The sequence below is a fragment of the Hemicordylus capensis genome, chromosome 6, assembly GCF_027244095.1.
Source record: "Hemicordylus capensis ecotype Gifberg chromosome 6, rHemCap1.1.pri, whole genome shotgun sequence".
In the NCBI taxonomy this organism is placed as follows: Eukaryota; Metazoa; Chordata; class Lepidosauria; order Squamata; family Cordylidae; genus Hemicordylus; species Hemicordylus capensis.
In genome coordinates, this window is record NC_069662.1 from 154,288,979 (window position 1) to 154,313,403 (window position 24,425).

General features: G+C 41.7%; 1 protein-coding gene across 3 annotated transcripts in view; it reads left to right on the top strand.

Moving 5' to 3' along the window:
• The window catches only part of NCAPG2 (non-SMC condensin II complex subunit G2), a 54,402-nt gene that overhangs the window by 24,599 nt on the left and 5,378 nt on the right, over positions 1–24,425 (top strand). For all 3 annotated transcript variants that reach the window (XM_053266212.1, XM_053266214.1, XM_053266213.1), the window contains exons 14-25: positions 312–534; positions 2,922–3,025; positions 6,757–6,930; positions 7,115–7,185; positions 7,366–7,519; positions 7,654–7,827; positions 9,485–9,601; positions 9,709–9,840; positions 12,814–12,913; positions 16,414–16,601; positions 19,925–20,071; positions 21,212–21,315. In XM_053266212.1, the coding sequence (XP_053122187.1) occupies positions 312–534; positions 2,922–3,025; positions 6,757–6,930; positions 7,115–7,185; positions 7,366–7,519; positions 7,654–7,827; positions 9,485–9,601; positions 9,709–9,840; positions 12,814–12,913; positions 16,414–16,601; positions 19,925–20,071; positions 21,212–21,315 (1,688 nt within the window). The remainder of the gene's footprint in view (positions 1–311; positions 535–2,921; positions 3,026–6,756; positions 6,931–7,114; positions 7,186–7,365; positions 7,520–7,653; positions 7,828–9,484; positions 9,602–9,708; positions 9,841–12,813; positions 12,914–16,413; positions 16,602–19,924; positions 20,072–21,211; positions 21,316–24,425) is intronic.

The following is a 24,425-nucleotide window of genomic DNA, read 5'->3' on the forward strand; positions in this document are numbered from 1 at the left end:
CTTTTTTCAGAAGAAACCTTTCTCAGTTTGCAGAGAGTACACTTTATTTGTTTGATTTCTTGAATTTGTAGACTGCCCCAAACTTCCGTCTCTGGGCGGTTTACAATAACATAAAACAAATTAAAAATGAGAACCTTAAAACAATGAAACCACAGTCAAGTTAAAAAGCATGCGTGAAAAAATGAGTCTTTAGGGACTTTTTAAAAGTTCCAAAAGTCACTATTAAGAAACCAATATATTCCCCCACTTGTAGGGGAATTCACAAATAACTATAGAATCTCAGTAATGTGTGTTTCTTTCCCATGAATCAGTTTTGGAAAATCTGTCCTATAGAGCATCTCTTGACTCGGCTTGAGATTGATTCACGGCCTGTTTCACGGCGCCTAGTAAATCTGCTGTTCAGCTCATTTTTGCCCATCGATCAGCCAGAAGAAGTGTGGTGTGAACGCTGCATTGCACTAATCCAAATGAATCCAGCCGCCGCTAGAAAGTTCTATCAGTATGCTTACGAGTACACCACCCCAACCAACATAGGTAAAGTTTCAGACATTGTGCTGATGTTAATGGCATGGGTCCCCACCCCCACCCCTATTTTTCTCCCAAACAAATACTGTTCATATACTGCTGTTATATTCTGAGTAGGGCTCTCAACACTCCATTTACAATACAGCCGATTCGGGTAAAATGCACCATGGAGTTGGACTGGGCTCCTTCTAGCAGTCCTCACTTATATCTGGTACATACCAGAGAGACATCATTCACCAGACTTACGAAACTGATCAATCAGCCGTTTTCTCTCTTCTGCCTTCCCCAGCCTCCAACAGCTGCTCTAGACATTGCCAGCACTGAATTCCTAGTTCAGGAGGTAGTCATGACAACTGCAAAGCTGTGTTCTCTCTGAGTGGATGCTTGCTGTTCTCCTGGTTGGACGCTCTAGCACGAAACCAGAAAGTATCCCTGAAAGGGCAAGTGCCTCTTACCCTTGGGGACATCTCTCTGGTGAGCCTTGGAGCCATGCAGATGTTGAAGCTTGTGCTGTTTCTGCATTAGTTCATATCCATTGCATGGCTTGGCCAAAAGCAACACAGGCTATCATGCTGTGCAGATCTGGCTGCAGGAATGGTAATGCTGAAACTCAGTCCTTGAGACCAGGCCCTTAAGTGACCGTGAAGTTCCCCATCGTATCGAGTGTCTAAATATAGTCATCCGTTGCCCGCCACGGTTTTGAGTATATGTGAATGGGAAATTGCGATAGGTCTTGCCAACCGCGACTCAAGTATCCACGGTTGGCGAGGTCTTTTAGTGATGGGTTCAGCTATTTTGGGGGGCTCAGAGGTTCAGTCTGTTCATTCCTCTTGGTGACCCTTGCTGACCTTGCTGTCCCGTGCCAATTTAAAATGCCTTTGAGTGATTGGGGGGTTCAAAAAATTTCCAGAGCTTCAACTGCTCATTCTTCTTGGTGGCTCTTGGTGACATTACAGGATTTTTTGGGTGATTTTCCCCCCATAGGTCTTTTTGCGGTCACAATTCCCCTAAGCCCCTGTTTCCCATAGACTTTAATGCCTTGCGAACTGCAAACTTGCCAACGGTGAGGGTTTGCCAGAACTGAACCCTAGTGGTTGTCGAGGCATGACTGTCTATGTTTTCGAGAGCAGCCAACAGTCTTGGCTCTCCAGCAGTTGTTGTTGTGGCTGGGGATTGTCGTTCAACAAGTGTTGCTTTGCCAAGATTGCCGCCCCCTGCTGTAGAGGCCTGACGTGTACGCAGAGCCATTGTGCATTGAGGAGTCATGGGATGGCCTTGGAGAGAGACTGCTGTGTGGGGGTTGTGTCCCTGACTTGCATAATGCATGTATCTGTGCGGCATATTCATTTTCAAATCGAGATACTACTTAACCTTTCCCCAGTGCTAGTCTTTGAGTAGTGCCGGGTGTTACATTGCAGCCACATTTTGAATGATTTATTTATATTTTATTTTGGAATGTATAGACCTGAACATGCTCTAGGCAATTTACAAATCAATTAAAATCACGAACAAGAAAAGCAATGAATAAAATATTAAGCTTGAAATGGAAAGGAAAGATTGTGCCGCGGAGTCAGTGTCGACTCCTGGCAACCACAGAGCCATGTGGTTTTCTTGGTAGAATACAGGAGGGGTTTACCATTACCACCTCCTGCACAGTATGAGATGATGCCTTTCAGCACCTCCCTATATCGCTGCTGCCCGATATAGGAAGCTTAGTAGCATGTTTTACTATACAGTCTTTTTCTTGCTTAAATTGAAGACCTTAAATGTTGAGGGGTTTGTGTGTGTGTGTAAAAGTAAATATCTTGCATACTAAGATACTAGATTGGTAACAGGCTGGTGCAAAGGCTCAGCTTTGAAGAGGAAGCAGACCTGTGGGAAGCCCCAGTAACGGCTGCACAGAGCACTGGGGAGTATAGTTCTCCTTGGTGCTTTTCCCATAGAGCTCTAAGGGGAAAGAGTTGGGAAGGACTACACTTCCCAGCATTCCTCACATGCCTTCTAAGATGGTTTCAGCCTTGGGCCCCCAGATGTTGGACTACAATTCCCAGAATCCTCAGCTGCAATGGCTTTTGTTTGGGGAGTCTGGGAGTTGTAGTCCAGCAATATCTGGGGGCTCATGGTTAAGAAACTCTGTTCTAAGGATATCACTGAGGCTTCCTGTTTCTCCGTTTCTCTTTAAGGGCCCTCCCCGGTGCTGTGCATAGAACTGCTCTGCGCAGAAGTAAGCACTGGGTGTGGCTGCCTTTATGCGGGCCTGGGGCACTGTGCACATGATTTGACTTTGACCCTTTTGGAAATCTTTGCACAGGCTTTGTTAGTAGCTCTGCTGTCTACTAGTTAAACTACACACAAAATACTTTTTTTGTGACGGTGCCCTTTGTTATTTATTTTAGCTAAGTTGATGCTTACCATCCAGAGCTGCCTGAACACCTGCATCCAGCAGAAATTAAAGGCAACCGGTAGTGATGTTGAAGACAGTGAGAAAGAGAACATGAGTGTAAGGATACAAAGCTTCTAATATATAAATGTTAAATCTTTTTGTTGGCATGATTCCCTCCCCCCGCCCCCGTTACGTTCTTAGGGACAGAAAAGTCCCAGAATAATTCTGTCAGCCAGTTGATGCAGCTCACCACCACCACCACCCATTCTATAACAAGGCTTTACAATTTTTATTTCTCTTGCAGATGTTGGGCTCTCATCATCCCTGACTATTGGCTACTCTGGCTGGATGATGGGAGTTGTAGTCCAACAGCAGCCAAAGGGCCAAAGTTGTGCAGCCACTGTCTAGAACAGGGCGTTCCCAACCTGTGGTACTCCAGACGTTGACTACAACTCCCATCGTCCCCAGCTAAGACTTATTTGTTTCCTACTTCATAGATTCATTCATTCATTCTTTAATGTGACCATCAGCAGTTGGCTGCAGTGTCGTTCTTCTCAGCACTTGTAGGCACAGTTTGAAGATACTGCTATACAAAGGAGTTTTTAAAAACAAGACCTCCACTGTAACACCATTTGCCAAAAATATATATTCTAGGTCACCAGTGACAATCAGGCAATTGGTTAAGGGGATTAGCTTTGTGCAAGGTGTTCATAGATATGTGCTGCTTTAATATGGCTAGTATAATTTGGAAAAAATATATAATCCAATAGAAAATAAGATGGAAGAGGGCTTGTATTCAGTGGGTTGTATAGAGATATCACATACACAAATCATGGGGGGATGGCTGCCTTATAACAGCATAACCTGTTACTGTGTAAACATGGAGCCCGTGACTAGAAATGTGATAAAGAATCATTGGCAGCAGTTAAAATGGTACAATATATAGGGCTGGTTCAGATATCAGGCGGAACCTCAGTTAATGCCGGGCTCTGAGTCATGTCCTTGAGCCTCGGAAACATGCACTCCTCCCTTCTTCCCAGCAGGAGGGGCTACTGCCTTTTAAGAATAAACTAAGCAGCGATTGGTCATGTCTGACCCATTAATCCAGGCTTACCCTAACCTGTGTGCTGCAAATAACCTGAGATTTGTAGCCAAGCTTTGAAGTTAGGTACAGATCTTGGGTTATTTGCAGCAAGTAAAATAAAGTTGTGCCGCCAAGTCAGTGTTGACTCCTGGCGAATGAGACCACAGAGCCTTGTGGTTGTCTTTGGTAGAATACAGGAGGGGTTTACCATTGCCTCCTCCCACGCAGTATGAGATGATGCCTTTCAGCATTTTCCTATATTGCTTCTGCCCGATATAGGAGTTTCCCATAGTCTGGGAAACATACCAGCGGAAATTCAAACCGGCAACTTCTTGCTCCCTAGGCACGTTACTTCCCTGCTGTGCCATTTGTAGGTTAGAACAGGGTTTCTTAACCTTGGGCCCCCAGATGTTGTTGGACTACAACTCCCATCATCCTCAGCCACAAAGGCCATGTCTGGGGATGATGGGAGTTGTAGTCCAACAACATCTGGGGGCCCAAGGTTAAGAAACCCTGGGTTAGAATGAACTGAGATTTTGTTTGACTTACGACAGTAAATAAAATGATTGATTAATAAACTGAGATTGATCATGTTGTCTGAACCCACCAATCTTGGTTTATTTTTTACCCAAATAGGCAGTAGACACTCATATGGGGAGGGAGCAGGCAGTGCGTGTTTCTTTTCTTTTTCTCCATTTTTTATTTTAATAAGACAATACATAAACATGAATAGTAAAACTGATACATAATGACATCCATTAAGCATCCTTCCAGATATGTAAATAATTAGATGGAGGAGAATGACTAAAATTATCTTGATTTGTGAACAGAATAAAATCTGACCAGATCATGAAAAAATCATTAGAATTAGCTTGACCCACTGGAAGATGAATAATATGGGTCAATTTTTCAGATATGGCAATATGCCACATAGACTGGTACCAAGATATCAAAGACATGGTTTTATGCTTCCAGTATTGTGCAATGGATAATCTAGCCTCAGTTAACATAAAAACTATAAGATCCTTAGATGATAATGTGAAATTAGCTCCTGAAAATACATTTAATAGAGCCAACTCTGGTCTCATATCTAACCTCTGTTGTGTAATTTTACCCATTTCTAAAAATACCTCTGTCCAAAAGCAGAAAATACTGGGACAAGACCACCATAAATGGAAGTATGTTCCCCTATTTCCACAGCCATTCCAGCATAGTGGGGACAAACTCTTATTAAAGTGGGATAATCTAGAAGGGGTCAAAAACCACCTGTGAAAGAGCTTAACAAAAATTTCTCTTTAATTCGGGAAGAGGTAGAAAACACCAGCTTCCATTTCAGTGTTCCATTCCATTGTGAGTCGCTAATAGTTTGTTGTAGGTCATTTTTCCAGACCAACTTAAGGCCAATTAATGGATCAGGTGTTTGAATTATTAGAATCTCGTATAATCTAGAAATAAATCCCTTGGAATCTTCTGAAGACTTTAATATTAATTCCTCAAACATAGTCAAATTCCTCTTAGCCTGCTTAACTATATCAGGATGTAAAATAAAGGACCGAAACTGAAGAAGGGACTGCGTGTTTCTGAGCCTCAGGGATGTCATACAGAACCTGGCACTAACCAAGCTTCTGCATGATGTTTGAAGCAGCCCATTCAAAACAGTCTAAATCATGTGAACCAGCATCATAGAAGCACAGGCTGTGTTAGGCTACAGTGCAGAAACTCTTTAAACTTGGTTCAGGTGTTTACAATGGCAGCAATGTTATATGTGTGGTTGGATGAGTTGGTTCTGGGACCATGCCTGCCTGTTGTTGTATATAGGAAGCGGAGAGGAGAGCTGGTCTTCTGGTAGCAAGCATGACTTGTCCCCATAGCTAAGCAGGGTCTGCCTTGGTTGCATTTGAATGGGAGACGATGTGTGAGCAAGATATTGCAAGATATTCCCCTCAGGGGATGAAGCCGCTCTGGGAAGAGCAGAAGTTCTCCAAGATAGGGCTGAGAGAGATTCCTGCCTGCAACTTTGGAGAAGCCACTGCCAGTCTGTGAAGATAATACTGAGCTAGATAGACCAATGGTCTGACTCAGTATATGGCAGTTTCCTATGTTCCTGTGTGTGAACTATGTATTCAGTTCACCCAGTTTCCATATTCATTCCACCCCTTTCTGGAAGGAAAAACCTCGCTTCCTCTGTATTCTCCCTCCCTCCTTCCCTCTCACTCACTCTTTATTGTGCATCCTGCACATGGCAAGATGCAACTCAAGATTGTGTACAGGGAGTCAACCCTAGACTGTGGAAATTCCTCTTAGCTCTGACAGCCAAAATGTAAACCCATAACTGTGCTTCAAGGTTGACTTAGACACCTTCTAAATAAGTATCGCTTTAGTTATAAGTATACATGTGTGTTTCTTATCTGCTGCTGTCTATGCTCTTCTTTCTCCTCTGCCCATCAAGTGTTACACTTATAGATTATAAGAACATAAAATCTTGATTGAACTACTATAGTTTACAAGTTGATAGTATAGCAAAACACTTATTTGTTCATTCTCTCCACCTCACCCCTTCTCCTGTTGTTGCATCACTGACCCTCTTATACAATAGCAAATGTCTAAAATTGCTTTTCCCCTGGAAATTAAATGGTATTACCATGGTATTCAAAGGCTCATGAGTGCAGGACAGATCCTTTAATTTTTCAAAACCTATAAACCTAATCTGAGATGCATTATTCAAGGCAAACTGCATATGAATCCTCTAATGTTTGCATTTCAGGTGCCAAATGATATTTTGTCAGTTGATGATGTACCTTCCATGGCTGGCTTACTTGAAGTTATTGTAATTCTCTGGAGAAGCATTCATAAAGCACTTGATCACAATGAAGGAGCCAAAAATCATATTGTCAGAAAATTTGCTTCTGTACTGCCTGAATATTTCAAAATATTTAAGGTAACTCCTCTGTAAACCATGGTTATAATTATAGTCCTGTTCCTGACCTAACTTCTTGTGAGGTTGTTGCTGAATTCTTAATGTAAGTGAAGTGGTAGCCACTTGAAGCATGTAATACTCTATTTTTATCATTGTTCTTTTTACTCATTGTTTTAGTAAACATCTTGTTGTTGCTTAATTCTAGGATGATCGTTGTGTGCCTCCAGTAATTATCCTGACATCTTTTATGCCACCTGCTGTTATTCCTGCATTCAGGTATTGCCTGCTTAAAAAACCAAACAAGGATGGAAACCTTTTCTTATTAATTGTGTGCTGTATATGCTTGATTTTGATTGGGAAATTGGACACATCTATTCTTGGAAACACTGAGCAGTTCTATAGACTGACGCATGTTCATATTCCTAAATGACTGCATTTTTTTGCATTTATTTCTAGTTGTGGTGTGATCTCTAAATTGAGGAATCTGGAAAATGGTGCCATTGAAAATAAATACTCTACCCTATTAGACTGCCTGTGTCGTTGGGGAAAAGTGGGACACGTCCTTGACTTAATCTATGATTGGATAACTGCCAAGCCAAGTATTGCAGAGGTGTGCTAATTTTTGTGTGTTCGTTTTCTCTGTATTGGCTTATGCTGCTTTTGCAGTCGGTTGTTGTGCTTAATCTTTAAATGGCATCTTCCCGATGTCTGACAATGAAGGGGCACTTTTCTCCCTGCACTTAGGCTAACAGGACTTCTGAACGGCGAGTTCGTATCCAAGAAATGCATGAGTCAAAACCAGAGTTGGCGCTTGATTATGTAGAGTATTTACTGATGCATTCTATGAATCGGGATTGTCTGCTGTCACTCTCCAAAGAGAAACTGAACCAACTTTTGAAAGTTCTTGAAGCTGCAAAGGTCAGGTCCCACTTTTCCCATAATATTGCATGCCAGCCTGGATAAATAATTCACCACTAGTAAATAACACTGCCACAATGTTTTCTCCAAAATGCCATTTTCTTCCTCTCGGGTTATCTTTCTGCATCATAACTGACCAATAAGCTTCTGATGAAATTTATTCCAATCAAATGCGATTGCAATTGTGTTACAAAATTTACAATCCTATGTAAGAGCTCACTTTTACCATTGTATCTTCATGTTCTAGGATGAGACTTGTGTCCTTCCCTCCCTTACTCCTAATCTTTTGGAGGAGAGTGCTTGTCTCTTTTTATTTATTCCTTTGGCCAATGAGTAGCTGTGTTCTGATCAACTCAATTTAGTTGGTTGTAGCTGTGTGTTGATTTTTAGTGTATTTTAAACAAAATATTATGGTTTGTGTTGTTGTTGTTTGGAGTCCCAGGACAAACTACTGTATATACATACAAAAAATAAATGTTACTGATGGCAAAAGCAAAGTGAAAATGGTGATCTCTCCATGCAGAGTGCATAATATGCAATACAGGGCTATAAGATTGAACAGCAGTTTCCAAGGTGTGGCTATTAGATCAATGTATTCCATTACTCCAGTCCAAAGTCCATGCATTTGCAAGGAACAGCTGTTATCAAATACAGGAGCTACCATGATAATTACTTCAACTACAGTTGATCTAGCTACATGATCTAACTAGGAAATGAGCAGTCTAGACGTGTGATTTTAAATTGTTTTAAGGTTTTAATTTCTGTTATAATTTGTTTGTTGCTGTAAACCACCCAGGGGCGGAAGTTTGGGGCGGTGCACAAATATAATTAAATGAATAAATAAGACTCTGAATCCAGGGTAGTGTGTGCATATATTCAGTCATGCAATGTGGCATCTCTGCCCCCTCCTCTCCACTACACCCCTGAAAAGCCACTCCTGAGAGTTAAGGGGATCTTTGAGAAGGGTGTTCATTGTGACCCAGGGTGGCTGGAGCAGGAGGAAGAATTGGCAGAAAGAAAACTGGGGGCACCTTGTTACTACTAACACATGCAGCCTAATCCAAGCCATATTTATTTGATAGTTTCATTAATTTCAGTAGAACGTATTTGAAGGTTTTCTCTGTGGCTGCCCCAGGGCTTTGGAATATGCTCCCTGCTGAAATAAGAGCATCTCCTTCTCTCTTTGTTTTCAGGAAGACCCTCAAGATTCTCCTGTTCTTGCAAGCTTTTAATTAGAATTAATTTTAATAATTTCTTTTCTATTTTATCATATTTTAATTTGATTTTAATATTAAAATTTGTACACCATCTAGAGATGTACATATCAGGTGGTATAAAATATGATCAATAAATTAAGTAGATGGATTTGACTCTTATGTTTTCCTCCAGTAACAATTCATTATATGACCAAGTGGGTAACCACTCACTAAAGCTTATGCAATATTAAGCCATCTCATAATCCTTTCGGTTAGTGCTACCTATTTCTTTACAAGTACTTCACCCTTTGAGTGTGGATTAAAAAGTGTTAAGTGTATCAAAATGTGATACTCTAGTTCGGGATAAAAGAGAACTTTAAAAAATTGTTAATGTGCCTCTTTCATACAATCGAAGTGGAAAATATTTTATTTTCTTCATAAATGTAATTCTGAAATTTCAGGATGTTCTGGATTCTTACAGCAGAGAAACACATGTGGAGTCTCCTGGCTTTCACCAAGCTACAGCACTGAGAGCCTTTGGCCTGTATTGCAGATTATGTATTCATCTTCAGTACAAGGTACTATTATTTAAAGAGGTGTTTTGCAATGAAGCAGAAACGGCTCTTAAACTTTATGTGACCATTACTTGTGTGTGCATCTCTCTTTCTCTCTCTCTCCTTGGCAGTTTGCCTCCGAAGGACAGGATTATCTGTCCGCTTTGGAAGAAACGGGGGCTTGGATAGAAAATAGGATTCTCCCTGCTTTTTCAATAGAAGAAACAGAACAGGCCAGTGAAATGGTGCAGCTGGTTGTTCAGGTAATGGAGTGTATGCTGTTGGGTTGCCTTCTTCCCGTCGTGGTTTTTTGAGTAATTGTACTAAGACAATACTGGCACAGTTGAGACACTGCACCACACCTGGGTCTGTGGCTGACTTTATTTTTTGATTTGATTTGTATACTGCCCTTCCAAAATGGCTCAGGGCGGTTTACAGCTTGATAAAAACAATTAAAACAAATTAACAATTAAACTCAAACTATTAAAACACAATAAAACCAATTAAACAGCTAAAAAACCTGGAAATTAGGGCAACAATTTAAAACAGTTAATCATTTAAAACCCTGGAAGGCCAGGCCAAACGGATAGGTTTTAAGGGCTCTCTTGAAGGACAGCAATGATCTCAAATTAAGAATTTCTGCCAGGGGTGCATTCCACAGCCCAGGAGCAGCTACAGAGAAGGCTCGCCTCTGCGTCGCCACCAGACGAACCGGTGGCAACTGGAGACGGACCTCCTCAGATGACCTTAACATGCGGTGGGGATAATGTAGAAGAAGAAGTATAGTATAGAACCATTTCAGACGTACAGGAAGGCCTGGACCTAGGACAGGGGTGGCAGACTGGGCCCCCTAGTTGTTGTTGAACTACAACTCCCATCATCCCCAGCCACATGGAGGGCCAGATATGCCCACCGCTGCCCTAGGATAAATTGTGCCCTGGGCAAGGGGTGCCCTCTGGCATCCCCCATTCCCCCCATGATTAGTTTAGCATAGCTTCCAAGTTGTGTATCTTGAGCAGGATTCCAATGCCTAGTAGTGCAATAGGCCCTGCTACTGCTACCAGCCACCCCTAGCAATGAACATGAAAAGGGCTCAGAGCTGCCACTGACTGCTTTGCTGCCAGGGCTCTCCTGCTCCAGTTCTGGGATACCACTGAAATCTTAGGAGAGGAGAGCTGGTCTTGTGGTAGCAAATATGACTTGTACTCTTATAGTTAAGCAGGGTCTGCCCTGGTTGCATATGAATGGGAGACTACAAGTGTGAGCACTGTAAGATACTCGCCTCAGGGGATGGAGCCACTCTGGGAAGAGCAGAAAGTTCCAAGTTCCCTCCCTGGCTTCTCCAAGATAGGGCTGAGAGAGATTCCTGCCTGTGACCTTGGAGAAAACACTGCCAGTCTGTGAAGACAATACTGAGCTAGATGGACCAGTGGTCTGACTCAGTATAGAGCAGCTTCCTATGTTCCTATGTTGTTGTTGTTTTCAGGAGAGGAGAGCTGGTCTTGTGGTAGCAAGCATGACTTGTCCCCTTAGCTAAGCAGGGGCTGCCCTGGTAGCATATGAAAGGGAGCACTGTAAGATATTCCTCTTAAGAGGTGGAGCCACTCTGGGAAGAGCATCTAGGTTCCAAGTTCCCTCTCCGGCATCTCCAAGATAGGGCCGAGAGAGGTTCCTGCCTGCAGCCTTGGAGAAGCCACTGCCAGTCTGTGAAGACAATACTGAGCTAGATAGACCAGTGGTCTGACTCTGTATATGACAGCTTCCTATGTTCCTCATAGGCCTTCTGCAGCTACTTCGGTCATCTTCCTTCTCTCCAGGGCTTTCCCTCGATCCTTTTTCCAACTGTGCCCCCACCCCTACCATAAGAGAGACTAGGCAGAGGCTAGGCTGCACTAAATCCAGCATATAAATTGGTAAAATCCAGTAGTCTAGTTGTTGTCCAGTTGTTGTTTTAGTAACTAGATGGTTCAATAACCTTCCTCTGTATATCATTAACTGCCCTTGTAGTGACCAGGCTCCCCTCCCTCTAAAGAGTTAACAAGAAGTGAACCCTGTCTTGACTGAATGGCTGGTGAACTCCAGGGCTCAGCCAATCAGCACACCCAGTGGGTGGGACCTAGAGAGCTGTTGCCAGGAAAAAGGGAATTATTTGTTAGAAGAAGCTAGGGTGGAGGTGCTCAGGAGGACATGTGGCCATGGAGGTTGGCTGCAGGAGGATAATTCTGCAGATCTTTGAAAGACAGGAAGGCAGGAAGCTTGAATTCTCATCAGGAGTTTGGTGAGTTCAAGACAAGGGCTTATGGCTTTGGGAAGTTTAGCATAGGGAACAGTTTTGTTTAGTCAGACTGGGCATTAGGCATTTTATATTGTTGTGTGTGTGCTCTCTGCCTATTCTGGATACTGTTCTATTATAGTTTGCCTGCAACGTAATTGAAATAAGAAACACTAGCCTACGCTCAATACACCTAGGGCATTGCAAAAGACTCGGAAAACATTTAAGCGTGCATTAAGACAACCTATTTTTTTAAGCCTACTAAGTATTCTTAACTGTATCTAAAAGCTGCGAAAGCCTCAGATGGAAGCAGTCTGTAGTTGTTGAATAACACTGGGTTTTTTAGTTCTTTTCTTTTTACAAGCCTCTTCGAATTGGTTTTTAACTCAGGGGAAAGGGGGTGGATTTCTCTGGTGCAAACATGTCCTCAAACGTTCAGCAGCTATCAGTTTTCTCACCACGTGTAGGCTTGCATGTGGAAGATTTTTGTACTTGTCCAAGAGCCAAATTAAGAGGGGTTTTTCTGGGTTATCCCACCTCAAGCCCATAGAGTTTCTGTAGACAAAAGGGGTGGCGGTGGCAGCATTTTGAACCCACCAATAATACAGACTAGTTTTAGGAGAAGCCTAGCCAGGCAGCTCAGCAGGAATGATGCAGCATTTGTTTCCCTCACGTGAGCTTGCTCTGAGACAAAAGCTGTAATTCGCTACGGCCCTTCAACTCCATCTGAAGGACAACACTGCACTATTCAAGAGTTCTTTCACCAAAGAAAGTTGGTCTAACAGTGAGATCCTGTTTTGGTTTTTATATCTCTTAGCAATTTGCCCTCATCTCTTTTTTTAATTATTTAAGCAAATCATAAGCTGAAAGGTGTTTCAGACTTGATTGTATATTAGGAATATCTAAATGTTAAGTACTTTTAATAGACTATCTAAATATAGATACTTTTTCTTCCCTCCTATAGACGTATCTGACAGTGTGCAAGGATTTTATAGCTGTAGGTCTTGGTGATTCAGAGTTTCAAGCAAATCTTCTGAACATGTCAGCTGTCATCATACACACAGGTATAGTCTTAACACTGTGTGTTCCTTATCCTGTCTTAAAACAAGACATTCTGGTAAGAACTAATCTGCCTACTTTCTTATCACTATAGTCTTAATTAATAATTACCATCTTCACAAGTTAGTCCACTTCTGCCTCAAATGTTCGCATGCCGCCATCTTGAGTTCAGGTGCGTGACACCATCACAAACTACGCCATTGAGGTGTGTCTATATGTCTGTACAACAGTACCAAATTTGGTTCTAATAAATTATGCAGTCCCACAAGTTAGCCCACTCATGTTTTAAATGTTCATCCATACACCATCTTGATTTGAGGTGGATGACATCATCATAAACTATGCTGTTGAGGTATCCCTCATGTCCTTACAACTGTACCAAATTTGGTTCAGATTCGTCCAGGCATTACAAAGTTGATAGGAACGTGTGTCTATCAGCGTGTTTCTAACACACACACACACACACACACACACACACACAGAGAGCTGGGTGATCTCATAAGCTTACTTTCCTTAAGTAGGCTTAAAAATGTATGGAAATGTATGCTTCAGAACATTATACTGTATATGCTGATGTTCCCGTGTTATGCATCAATAGAGATACTAGATTACAAAACTGGAAACCTTAGCAAATGATAACAAAAAACTGGATCAGTTTTTGTAAATAGTATAATTTTAACAAACTTGTAATATTTTCCATAAAAGGATGTTGCTGTGCTCAAGGTGATTCAGATGTTACATGGAACCATGGTTAAATCTTGGGTTCACCATAAAGTCCATGGGCATGGGCATTTCTCCCCTTCCCTGTCCACATGAGCCTTCAAAGAATTCTATTTCTGATTTGAGGTAAGAAACAATCTAAGATTATTCATACTGTCCAAACTGATCGATCTTGGTTTATTCTAACCAACTTCCTTAAAATAAACTGAAAAATGAAACTCACTTCAAACCTTGGGTTTGTATCTCAGTTCATTTTAGGGAAGCTTGTTAGAGTAAACAAAGATCAATCTCTTTGGATGTCTTGACTAATCTTGTTTCTAATCTCATTGGGAAGTACCGTAGAATTCTTTGGAGGCTTACAGGAGAGGAGGGAGCACATACTTTTGAGGCATTAACTGCGGGTCTGTATGACATCTGAACCCACCCACTAATAAAGAAGTTTGTATTTTGATACTTTGTGCAATTCAGTTGCTAGTAGTAAATAAAAGTTTATAAACCCTGGCAATTTCAAAAAAAAATCAGCTTCTGATGTGGACTTCAATTATGTATTGCACAAATGGGCAACTTAAAATTATATGACCCATTGTCTTGCATAAACTAAATCCTGTGTGGTACTGAAGTCATAGCTCATTGAGAGTCCTCAAGAATATACTTAATGGGATACCCATCTGTGACCCATTTTAGCAAAATGTCTTATTTGAGTTTCACTGATATATTGAAAGCAAGCCCTACCCCCAAAATTGCATATTTTTTGTTAGAGGATACATGGAGATAGGGCAGGTCTCCTCTAACTTGGGTCTCCAGGGTATGTTGGACTACAACTCCAACATCCCCAGCCTTTGGCCATTGTGACTAGGGATGTAGTCCAGCAACATCTGGGGACTCAGGTTTGAGAAGTCATGAGATAAAACAGAGAGCACATACTCAGCCTCCCTATTTGCATTTTTTTGATATATCATACTCAAGGTAGTACCTGGGTGGCTTTTTGTTTCAGGCTGAGAAGAGCCAGTTGTTGAGCCCAGTTTGTTTGTTTGTTTCTCCATGAGCAACCATTACATAAGAACAGCTGTGTTGGATCAGGCCCAAGCCCTATCTAGTCCAGCATCCTGTTTCACACAGTAGCCCATAGGCAAGAGCTGAGAGCATGCCCTCTCTCCTGCCATTGTTCCCTTGCAACTGGTATATACGCTGATGGGATCTGAGCTGTCGGTGACTGACCAGGAGAGAGATCTTGGGGTCATGGTGTACAGCTCATTTAAAATGTCATCTCAGTGCGCGGCAGCTGTGAAAAAGGCTAATTTCATGCTAGGAATCATTAGGAAGGAGATTGAAAATAAAAATTCTAATATTATAATGCCCTTATATAAATCTATGGTGCGGCCACATATGGAGTACTGCATACAGCGTTGGTCACTGTATCTTAAGAAGGATATTGTAGAACTGGAAAAGGTGCAGAAGAGGGCAACCAAAATGATCAGGGGCCTGGATCACTTTCCTTATGAGGCTAGGCTACAGCATCTGGGGCTCTTTACTCTGGAAAAGAGGCGACTAAGGGGAGACATGGTCAAAGTCTATAAAATTATGCCTGGAGTGTCGATGGTGGTCAGAGACATTTTTCTCCCTCTCTCACAACACTAGAATCAGGGGTCGCCCCCATGAAACAAGGTTGGGAAATTTAGGACCGACAAGAGGAAGTACTTTTTCACACAGCACGTAATTAATCTATGGAATTCTTTGCCATGGAATGTGGTGATGGCCACCAGCTTGGATGGCTTTAAAGGGGGCTAAGACAGATTCATGGTGGACAGGTCAATCAATGGCTACTAGTCTGGTGGCTGTGGGCCATCTCCAGCCTCAGAGGCACAATGCTTTTCAATACCAGTTACAGAGGAGCAACAGCAGGAGAGAGGGCATGCACATACTTCTTGCCTGTGGGCTCCCCAGAGGCATCTGGTGGACCACTGTGAGAAACAGGATGCTGGACTAGATGGGCCTTGGGCCTGAACAGCTGGGCTGTTTTTATGTTCTTATTGAGCGGCGTCTTGCCTCTGGCTGGAGATGGCCTATAGCCCTCAGACTAATAAATATAGATGATAGAGTTGTCCTCCATGAATTTATCTAAGCCCTTCTTAAAGCCGTCCAGGCTGGTGGCTGTCACCACATCTTGTGGCAAAAAATTCCATAGGTTAATTATGTGTTGTGTGAAAAAGGTCTTCTTTTGGTTCTAAATTTGTTTGATCCTCATTTCATGGAATGACCCCGTGGTTCTAGTGTTATGCAAGAGGAAGAAAAATTTCTCTCTCTCCACACCATGCATAATTTTATAGACCTCTGTTACGTTGCTCCTCAGTCTTTTTTCAAAACTAAAACACCCCAGGTGTTGTAGCCTTGGCTCATAAGGAAGGTGCTCTAGGCCCCTGATCATCTTGGTTGCCCTTTTCTGCACCTTCTCCAGTTATATAACGTGCTTTTGAAGTGTGGTGACCAGAAACTACATAGTACTCCAAATGTGTACAACATTCTGTGTATGTGCCTACAAGAAATAGGGTAGGGCATTTAGAATACTTCGCATAAGTGAACTCCTTATTTGCTACCACTTTACTGAGGGTTCAGGGTATTATACTGTCAAATAGGAGCTCAACTGGCAGGGAGAGGAAATACTAATGTACTTCCAATAAAACAATTATTACAAGTTGAGCCTTCAGGGATTAATCAGCTGTATATGTTGAGAATGGGATAGCTAGGACTATATTCTGTCACCTAATTCAGTTTTTTGTTGGTTTAGATAGAGGCTATGTTTTCGTTCCACTGTTACTTTGTATCCTGAAAGAAATGGTTGAAGCTTCTTTAGCCTGTCATGCCGATAGCAGTGGGCATATGACAGAACTTCTTGACAATATTCAGAAGATGTTCCAGAAGATTCTAGAATGCCTGGCCCTCAGGCTCAGAAGACAACGGGAAGAAGGAATTCAGGTATTTGTTAGGTTTGCATTTAGTGAGTTTAGCTGTTCGTAAATAAATGACTTATTGTATCTACATGGTGGGGGAGAGAAACGGTAACATGATGTGGACATTTTTCCTATCCAACATTCAAAACTGTTTTGGTCTAATCAAGCATTACTATTACAAAAGAATTAGTAGTGCTTTCAGTTTGGGGGAATGGCCCTGAAAGTAAAGGATTTGTTTCATGCACAGGTTCAGCACCGCAAGGAGGGGAACAGCAAGCGGGAGCTTTAAGAAAGAGGAGAGCCTGTCCTTACCTGCTCTTCGCTGCCCCATGCAGCTTCCTGCTTGGGTAGCACTTGTCTCAAGAACACAGGAAGTGCTGGCATGCATGTGGCATCTGCACATGCATGGTTGCCCATGGCACCAGCATGGTGTTGTTGACCACGCAAATGGCACCCGCGCATGCGTGGAAGCCATGTGTGTGCCGGCACAATGTATGGGTTCTTGAGACAAGCACCGCCCCAGCAGGAAGCTGCACGGGGCAGTGGAGAGCAGGTAAGGACCTGCACTCTTCATGCGTAAAGTGCCTGCTGGCCACTCCCCTTGCTGTGGAAACCCCAGTTCGTGCACATATGGATACATCCTTACCTCAAAGGCTGCATGCTATCTTCTAAAATTCAGTTTTTTCTCTGAATGCTTCCAGTTCACCTGGCATTTTGCCTTACTCTATAAAGTAGTAAAAATGGGGTGGGGATAAAATTGTTTTTGCTAACAACATTGCCAGTGTTTCAGTATTTTAATAAAAGGGCATCGTGTTTGTTTGGCAGTTGGGGAAACAGCCCTCCTGCCACTGAATTATAAAGAGCCTAGCACATGCTCCTATAGTTGTATGAAAGTCCTATAGTGGGAACTTTTGTGAACTACATTTGAAAGCCATTATCAACATAGGAGGAGTGCCTGATAGTTCTAGTCTTGCTTTTAAAAAGTCCTTCTTTAAAAATGTCAGTAGTGGGCAAGATATGTTCGTAAATGCAAATAAATTTGCTTAGATGTCAGATTTGAATTGCAGAGATGATCATATATTTCCAAGTATATTTTATACATGCCCAGACAAGCAAAGGTACTGTTTACTTAAAGGAACAAAGTATATTATTTGTATCAGCACCCTCTTCCAATTACATTCATAAAGCTCAATAGCATATTCTGATGCTGTGCCATTCTTTTCCCATGGTTTTTCCAAGGGCTTGTCTACAGTAGAATTATACTGACACAAAAGTATTAAAGGAAAATGGTCTAGCTTAAATAACATTAAATGTTTTCATTCTGCCATCCAGAAGCTGTTGTCCTCCATACAGCAAGATCACTAACTTTAACCATTGTTTTACAGACTCTGAAGTTCTGTAATGCATCTACTGACTTTGGAGTAATCTCAACAACTTTGCAAGAAATGTGTTATCCTCGCTTCCTTTGTTAGCTTGCTCCCATATTTCCAATTCATAGGGATGATATTCAGTCCTTTGTCAGCACTGATTCTTTCCATTTTGGCTTATAAAGATTCATGACTCCCTGCTTCTTTTCGAGTCTTTTAACTCCTTTTTTTATTCAGGGAAAATAATTCTATGCATACTATTAGGCCTGCATTGTGAGCTTCATTTATGCAATTTTCTTTTAAGCTGCCTAGAAAAGGTTGGCCTAACATAACCCTGTCGCGTTATCCCATGACTGCTAAATTTATTCAAGAGCCTTTGGTGGGGAACTTTGTCAAAAACTTTTTGGAAGTCCAAGTATGTCAACTGGATCACCTTTATCCACATGCCTGTTGACATTCTCAAAGAACTCCAAAAAGTTAGTGAGGCAAGACTTGGTCTTGCAGAAGCCATGCTGGTTCTCCTTCAGCCAGCCCTGTTCTTATATATGTTTAACAATTTTGTCCTTAAGTATGCCTTCCATCAATTTACCTGGCACAGATAAATTAAATTAAGCTAACCAGCCTGTAGTTCCCTAGATCCCCCCTGGATCCCTTTTTTGGAATTGTAGTTACATTAGCTACTTTCCAGACCTCTAGTACAGAGCCTGATTGTAGGGACAAGTTGCATATTTTTGCTACGAGGTCAGCAATTTCACATTTGAGTTCTTTCAGAATTCTTGGGTGGATGCCATCTGGCCCTGGTTATTTTGTTAAATTTTAGTTTTTCAGGACAGTTTAGAACATCCTCTCTTGTCACCTCAAGTTGGCCCTGTTCTTCACCTCCAAGCCTGAGAAGCTCAGTTCCAGAGTGGGTATATGGTCAGTATCCTCTGCTGTGAAGACAGATGCAAAGAACTCATTTGGCTTCTCTGCAATGTCCTTATCCTCCTTAATAATCCCTTTTATGCCTTCATCTAAGGATCCAAACACTTCTCTGGCAGGATTTCTGCTCTTGATATATTTAAAGAAGTTTTTGTTACTCCCCTTGACACTTGTAGCTATATACTCCTCAAACCCTCTTTTTGCCCCACTTTTTGTCCCCTTGCATTTATTTTGCCAGAGTTGGTTCCTTTCTGTTCTCTTTGTTTAGGCAGAATTTCCATTTCCCTTGTATAGCTTCCCTGACAGCTTGTTAGGCACTCTGGTGTCCTCCTGAATATGATGGTACCATTCCTCCTCCTTGGGATACATTCCAACCGAGTGTCTGTTGTTGTGGTTTTAAATAAGTTCCATGCTATCTGGAGTGATTTGACCCGCCTGACCTTCCCTTTCTACTTCCTTTTTACCAATCCCCTCATTTTTGAGAAGTTTCCTCTTCTGAAATCCAACTCATCTGTGTTGGACTTCCTTGGCAATGCTCCACTTGCATATAAGCTGAATTGGATCACACTATGGTCACTCTTCCCCAATGGTTCTACACAGATTTGACATCTCATGTGTGTTCATTCAAAACTCCACATACACCCCATGCTATGGGGAGGTTTCAGAAAGGAGGAAATGGGGAAAAATGACACTTTGCCCCTACATAGTACTAAAGTGCTTAGGCTAGAGCTGGCAGCCAGCCCTCCGCCTGAGCCTTTCAGATTCCCGTAGGGGAAGGCTTCCAGAGAGTGGGAAAGAAAAAGGTGTCCCCTTGAAACCTTCTCCCACACGTGCGCACACATACGGCCCCAATAGTTTACAAGGCTCTTATTCTAGGGTGACTGGAGCTTTGAACTGGAGTATTCTTGTTGCAGGCTGAGGATCTGCTGCCTCTGTTTTGTCCAACTGTACCTGTTTTGCTTTTGCAGGTCCCTGTGTGCACAAGTGTACCATTAATATGTAAATTTCAAAAATGTTTTAAATCCTTAGAGGTTATAGCACTGATTTTTGCTTCTTCTAGCTAATTCGCTCCATTCAAGAGCCTCTTGGAGAATTCATACATACGGTCCAGTGCTGTACTGTGACTTGTTCAGCAGTTCACCATGGAGTCCTGTCTTCCCTGTTAGCAGCAGGAGTAGTTGAGATAGGTTACACGTTACAACAAAAGGTACAGTGTTGTGTTTTACTGTCTTTATTATGAACATGCTCCATATGCATGCAAAGGCAAGGGGAGGAATTCGCTGAGCATGCACAGGAACAGCAGAGAAGCAAGGGGCATACAAGTGCTGACACTGATGTTGTGGATCATACATTCAAGTATTTTATAAAGTTTTAGTACAGTCATTCCAACCTTTTATTCTTCTACCGAATAAATGAAAGCTACATACACGAATGCTCTTATTGTAGGTATAACCATTGTTTATTTCTTAATCTTCTAATACCCTTTGGATTAGTTTTGTTTGTCACCTTTTAACATCACTCCTATTTTGTAATTTTCTTGGTACTTCTCTAGTTGCACACTAATTTAGTTAGCTTGCGGTTGCTTGAAGGAAGAAATGGCTTACCCTTGGGGCAAGGCAAGGATGCACAGCTTTAAAAATTCCCTGAGAGGCTATCACAATTTTGGTTGCTTTGGGTCACAACTCCTTTCAGTGCCTTCAGTTTTCCATTAGGATGGCTATATCTGCTGCCCATCCACCAAGGACTTTCTTACTGCTCTGAGTACCAGCACATGCAACAGACCTTTTAGGGTCTTTCTGGCTGGCATACTTTTCATGGGGGTAGAATAATGCACACTAATTTACCATGCATCTTTGAGACCATCATCACCACCCAGCAAGTGCTGCTTTTTGCAAGGGGACTGAGTTTCTAAAGCTTCCCCCGCACCCTCACAACCTCTGTATCCCCACAAGGCAGGCTGTTCCAGGACTCTTCCTGTTAGCCTGAAAGGGCTAAGCAGGAAGTTGGTTTCTCCACACACTTCAGCAACCGCTTCAAACCACACCTGGGCAATAGGAGCTGATTTATTTATTATTTATTTAAAATATTTCTATACTGCCCAAAACTTGCTTCTTTGAGGGCTCCTTCAGCTTTCTAGAACATTCTGTTGTTTGGTGCTATTTTCCCCCAAACTGCAGATAAACAGTGATTTTTCAGACCACATTATTGTGCTTCCTTCTGCCCTAGGTATTAACTATTGTGATAGTTAAGTATTCAAAACCAGTAACATTGTTTCCCATGTCATTTGATGTATTCTTGAAGAATTTTGTATTACCACATTTTGAATTGTAAAATGTCTTCTGTTCAGGCATCAAATATGGAAGAGCTAAGTTCACCTAAGACCTTTTCAGAACTTCCTCCACTTTCAAGCACATTAATAGCAACAGTGAATAAGTCAGCAAATATGGTCAGGTAAGTTTTTTCATTGTGCATGTTGTATGTGGAAAACCAGTTTTAACAACATAGCCTGGTTCATGTGTTGCCGTCAGGTGGCACTCCTGTTCACCTTGTGCAGGAGCTAGGGGTGCCACTTTCACCTGCACCATGCGGTGACCTTTTCATATGAAGTGGTCTCTATGCCAAGGCTCAGTTGAGTACATGAAGAAGAGAACTGCTAGGGATAAAGTGTGAATCGGAGCAAATTCCTTACAGAAACAAGCTGTCCATACCCACTGGCAGAGTTTTTCATATACTGGTCAACTTGTGTGCTATTCATTTTTGGTTTTGAAGGGTGTGTGTGTGTGTGTGTGTGTGTGTGTGTGTGAGAGAGAGAGAGAGAGAGAGAGAGAACATAATACACTCTAGAATCCTAGTTTAATAGTATTTGCAAGTTGAAGGGGAAACAAAACAATGTATTTCAGAACATTGCAGTTGCATTTTGCCATTTTTCTATCCTGACAAGTTTGTTTCCATATGTAAAATAAATTGAGAGTACAGTGGAAATAATATATCAGTACTTTTGAGTGATTATCTGTGCAACCCAGCCCGTTTTTAACAGGAAAATTTATTTTACTAAACAAATAATGTTAAAAAAAATTTTTAAACTTTATTTAACATATTTTTATACTGCCCAAACGAACATCTCTGGGCAGTTTACAACAAGATAAAAACAAAAGTAAAACATTAGTTAAAAACAAAAACAAGAAATTTTAAAACACAACATATTTTTTAAAAAACCATATTCTAAAAACAACATTAAAACAATCAAAACAATATCAGTTAAAAGCCTGGGTGAACAGGTGTGTTTTAAAGACTTTTTTAAAATTGTCAGAGATGGGGAGGCTCTTATTTCACTAGGGAGTGCATTCCAAAGCCTCGGGGCAGCAATGGAGAAGGCCCGTCCCTGAGTAGCCACCAGACAAGCCGGTGGCAAATGCAGACGGACCTCTCCTGATGATCTCAATGGGCGGTGGGATTCATGACGAAGAAGACGTTCTCTTAAATACTCAGGGCCCATTATAACTACCCATTAATTCTCTACTCAGGGTACATGCTGTGTTACCCATATTTAACTGAATTTAGTATTTCAATAGTCCCATGCCAGCTTTTGCTTTGGGATAGTAGAAAAAGATATTGCCTGAGAATCTGTTTTTCTGTTTATAGTTCTATATTTTGCCTTAAAACTTAAAAAATCAATAGAGGGAAAACATTGCAAAGGGCAGAATCCAGAATCACTTAGTCATGAGTAAGTCCCGTTGAAATTAATCATATCTGATCATACCTCAGCCATTTCAGTAGTATTTTCTGAGGATTAATGGAGTCTGGATCATGCCTGCTCAAATTCTGGAGGTAATAGTGAAAGCTTCATTTTCTAAAATGAATAACTGTTTTCAAAACTACTACTTTTGGTCATCTCGGAGAGACCATATAACTCCTGTATTGAAGGAGCTACACTTGCTGCCGATATGTTTCTGAGCATAATACAAGGTGTTGGTTATAACTTATAAAGCCCTAAATGGCTTGGGCCCTGGGTATTTAAGAGAACATCTTCTTCGTCATGAACCCCACCGCCCACTGAGATCCACTGGAGAGGTTCATCTGCATTTGCCACTGGCTTGTGTGGTGGCCACTCTGGGACGGGCCTTCTCCGCTGCTGCCCCGAGGCTTTGGAATGCGCTCCCTAGTGAAATAAGAGCCTCCCCATCTCTGACAGCTTTTTAAACGTCTTTAAAGACGCATCTGTTCACCCAGGCTATTAATTAATATGGTTTTAATGGTTTTGATGCTTTAAAAAAATATTCTTTAAAAAATTTTAGATTGTTTTAACGTTTTACATTTTTCATTTTTGTTTTAACTAATGTTTTTCTTTGTTTTTATTTTGTTGTAAACTGCCAGAGACGTAAGTTTAGGGCGGTATAAAATATGTTAATAAAAAATAATAATAATAAAATAAAAAACTACTGCTGTTCAAAACAGACTTTGAGTACAGGTTATTTTCATCTGTACTTTGGTTTTCTAGTGATGAACCATCTGGTCTGATAAGGAAGATGTGGGGAAAGGATGCTTTATTCACTGATCTTCAGTATTGATTTGGAACAGAATAGATTAAAACACTCAATTTTTACTTCAAAATATAAGATGAGAATTTCAATATTATCGTAACTTTTGTTTTCCTCACTCATATCAGAAGATAATTTTTTTTTCAAGGCTTTTTATGTGTTGAGCAAGCCCAGCTCTGGTATACAAGCTGAGTGGTTTGGGGGGCAGTTCAAATAGTAAAGTGAAAGATGTATTCAATGTGACTGGAAGAAACTAGGTAATATTGGCATAGGAAAAGATCAGCATTCAGCAGCATTACTTGTAAGGTGCTTTGGGGGACAGGCAATGGGCATTTGGTTGGTCACAGTGGCTCAGCTGAAAAACAGTGAAGTTAATCAGTATCAGGGATCTGCACGAACCTGTTCAGAGGCCCTTTTACGGGCCTCCGAACAGGTTCGAGAGACCGCTGGTTCGTGGGCAGGGGAGGATACCTCTCCCGCCCCATTTCCCCCTCTGGCGCTGCACTTCAAAAGGGTCCGGCAGGGTGGCAGCCCTGAAATCAGTAAGGCAAGTTAGTTGCAGCTAACTTTCTTTGGGTTTGACCCAGTGCAGAGATTGTGAGGAATCTGTTCTTGTGTGAGATTCTGGTGAAGCTACATTTGGATTATTATATTGTGTGTGAGTCACCCATGTTCAAGAACGATAAATTCAAGACAGAATAAGCATTAAACATGCAAGAGAGAGGTGATCGAACTTCCCAGCCCCATGCTACTAAATGAGAGGCCTACGTGCGCACACGCCTTTCATTTCGTATCCAGTTCATATACTACTGGGTGCTACTGAATATCCAGCACTCGCAGCGTTAAGGAGTTCAATCACCTCCCTCCTTGTCCCAGCAAGGAGAGCGGCGACCGAACTTCCCATTGCCCCGTGAGCTAGGTACTGGATGAGAAGTGCATGTGCACCCTGATGCTTAATCAGGGCGCACGCAGGCCTCTCATTCAGTATCCAGTTCATGCGGGACTGGGCAGTTCGATTGCCTC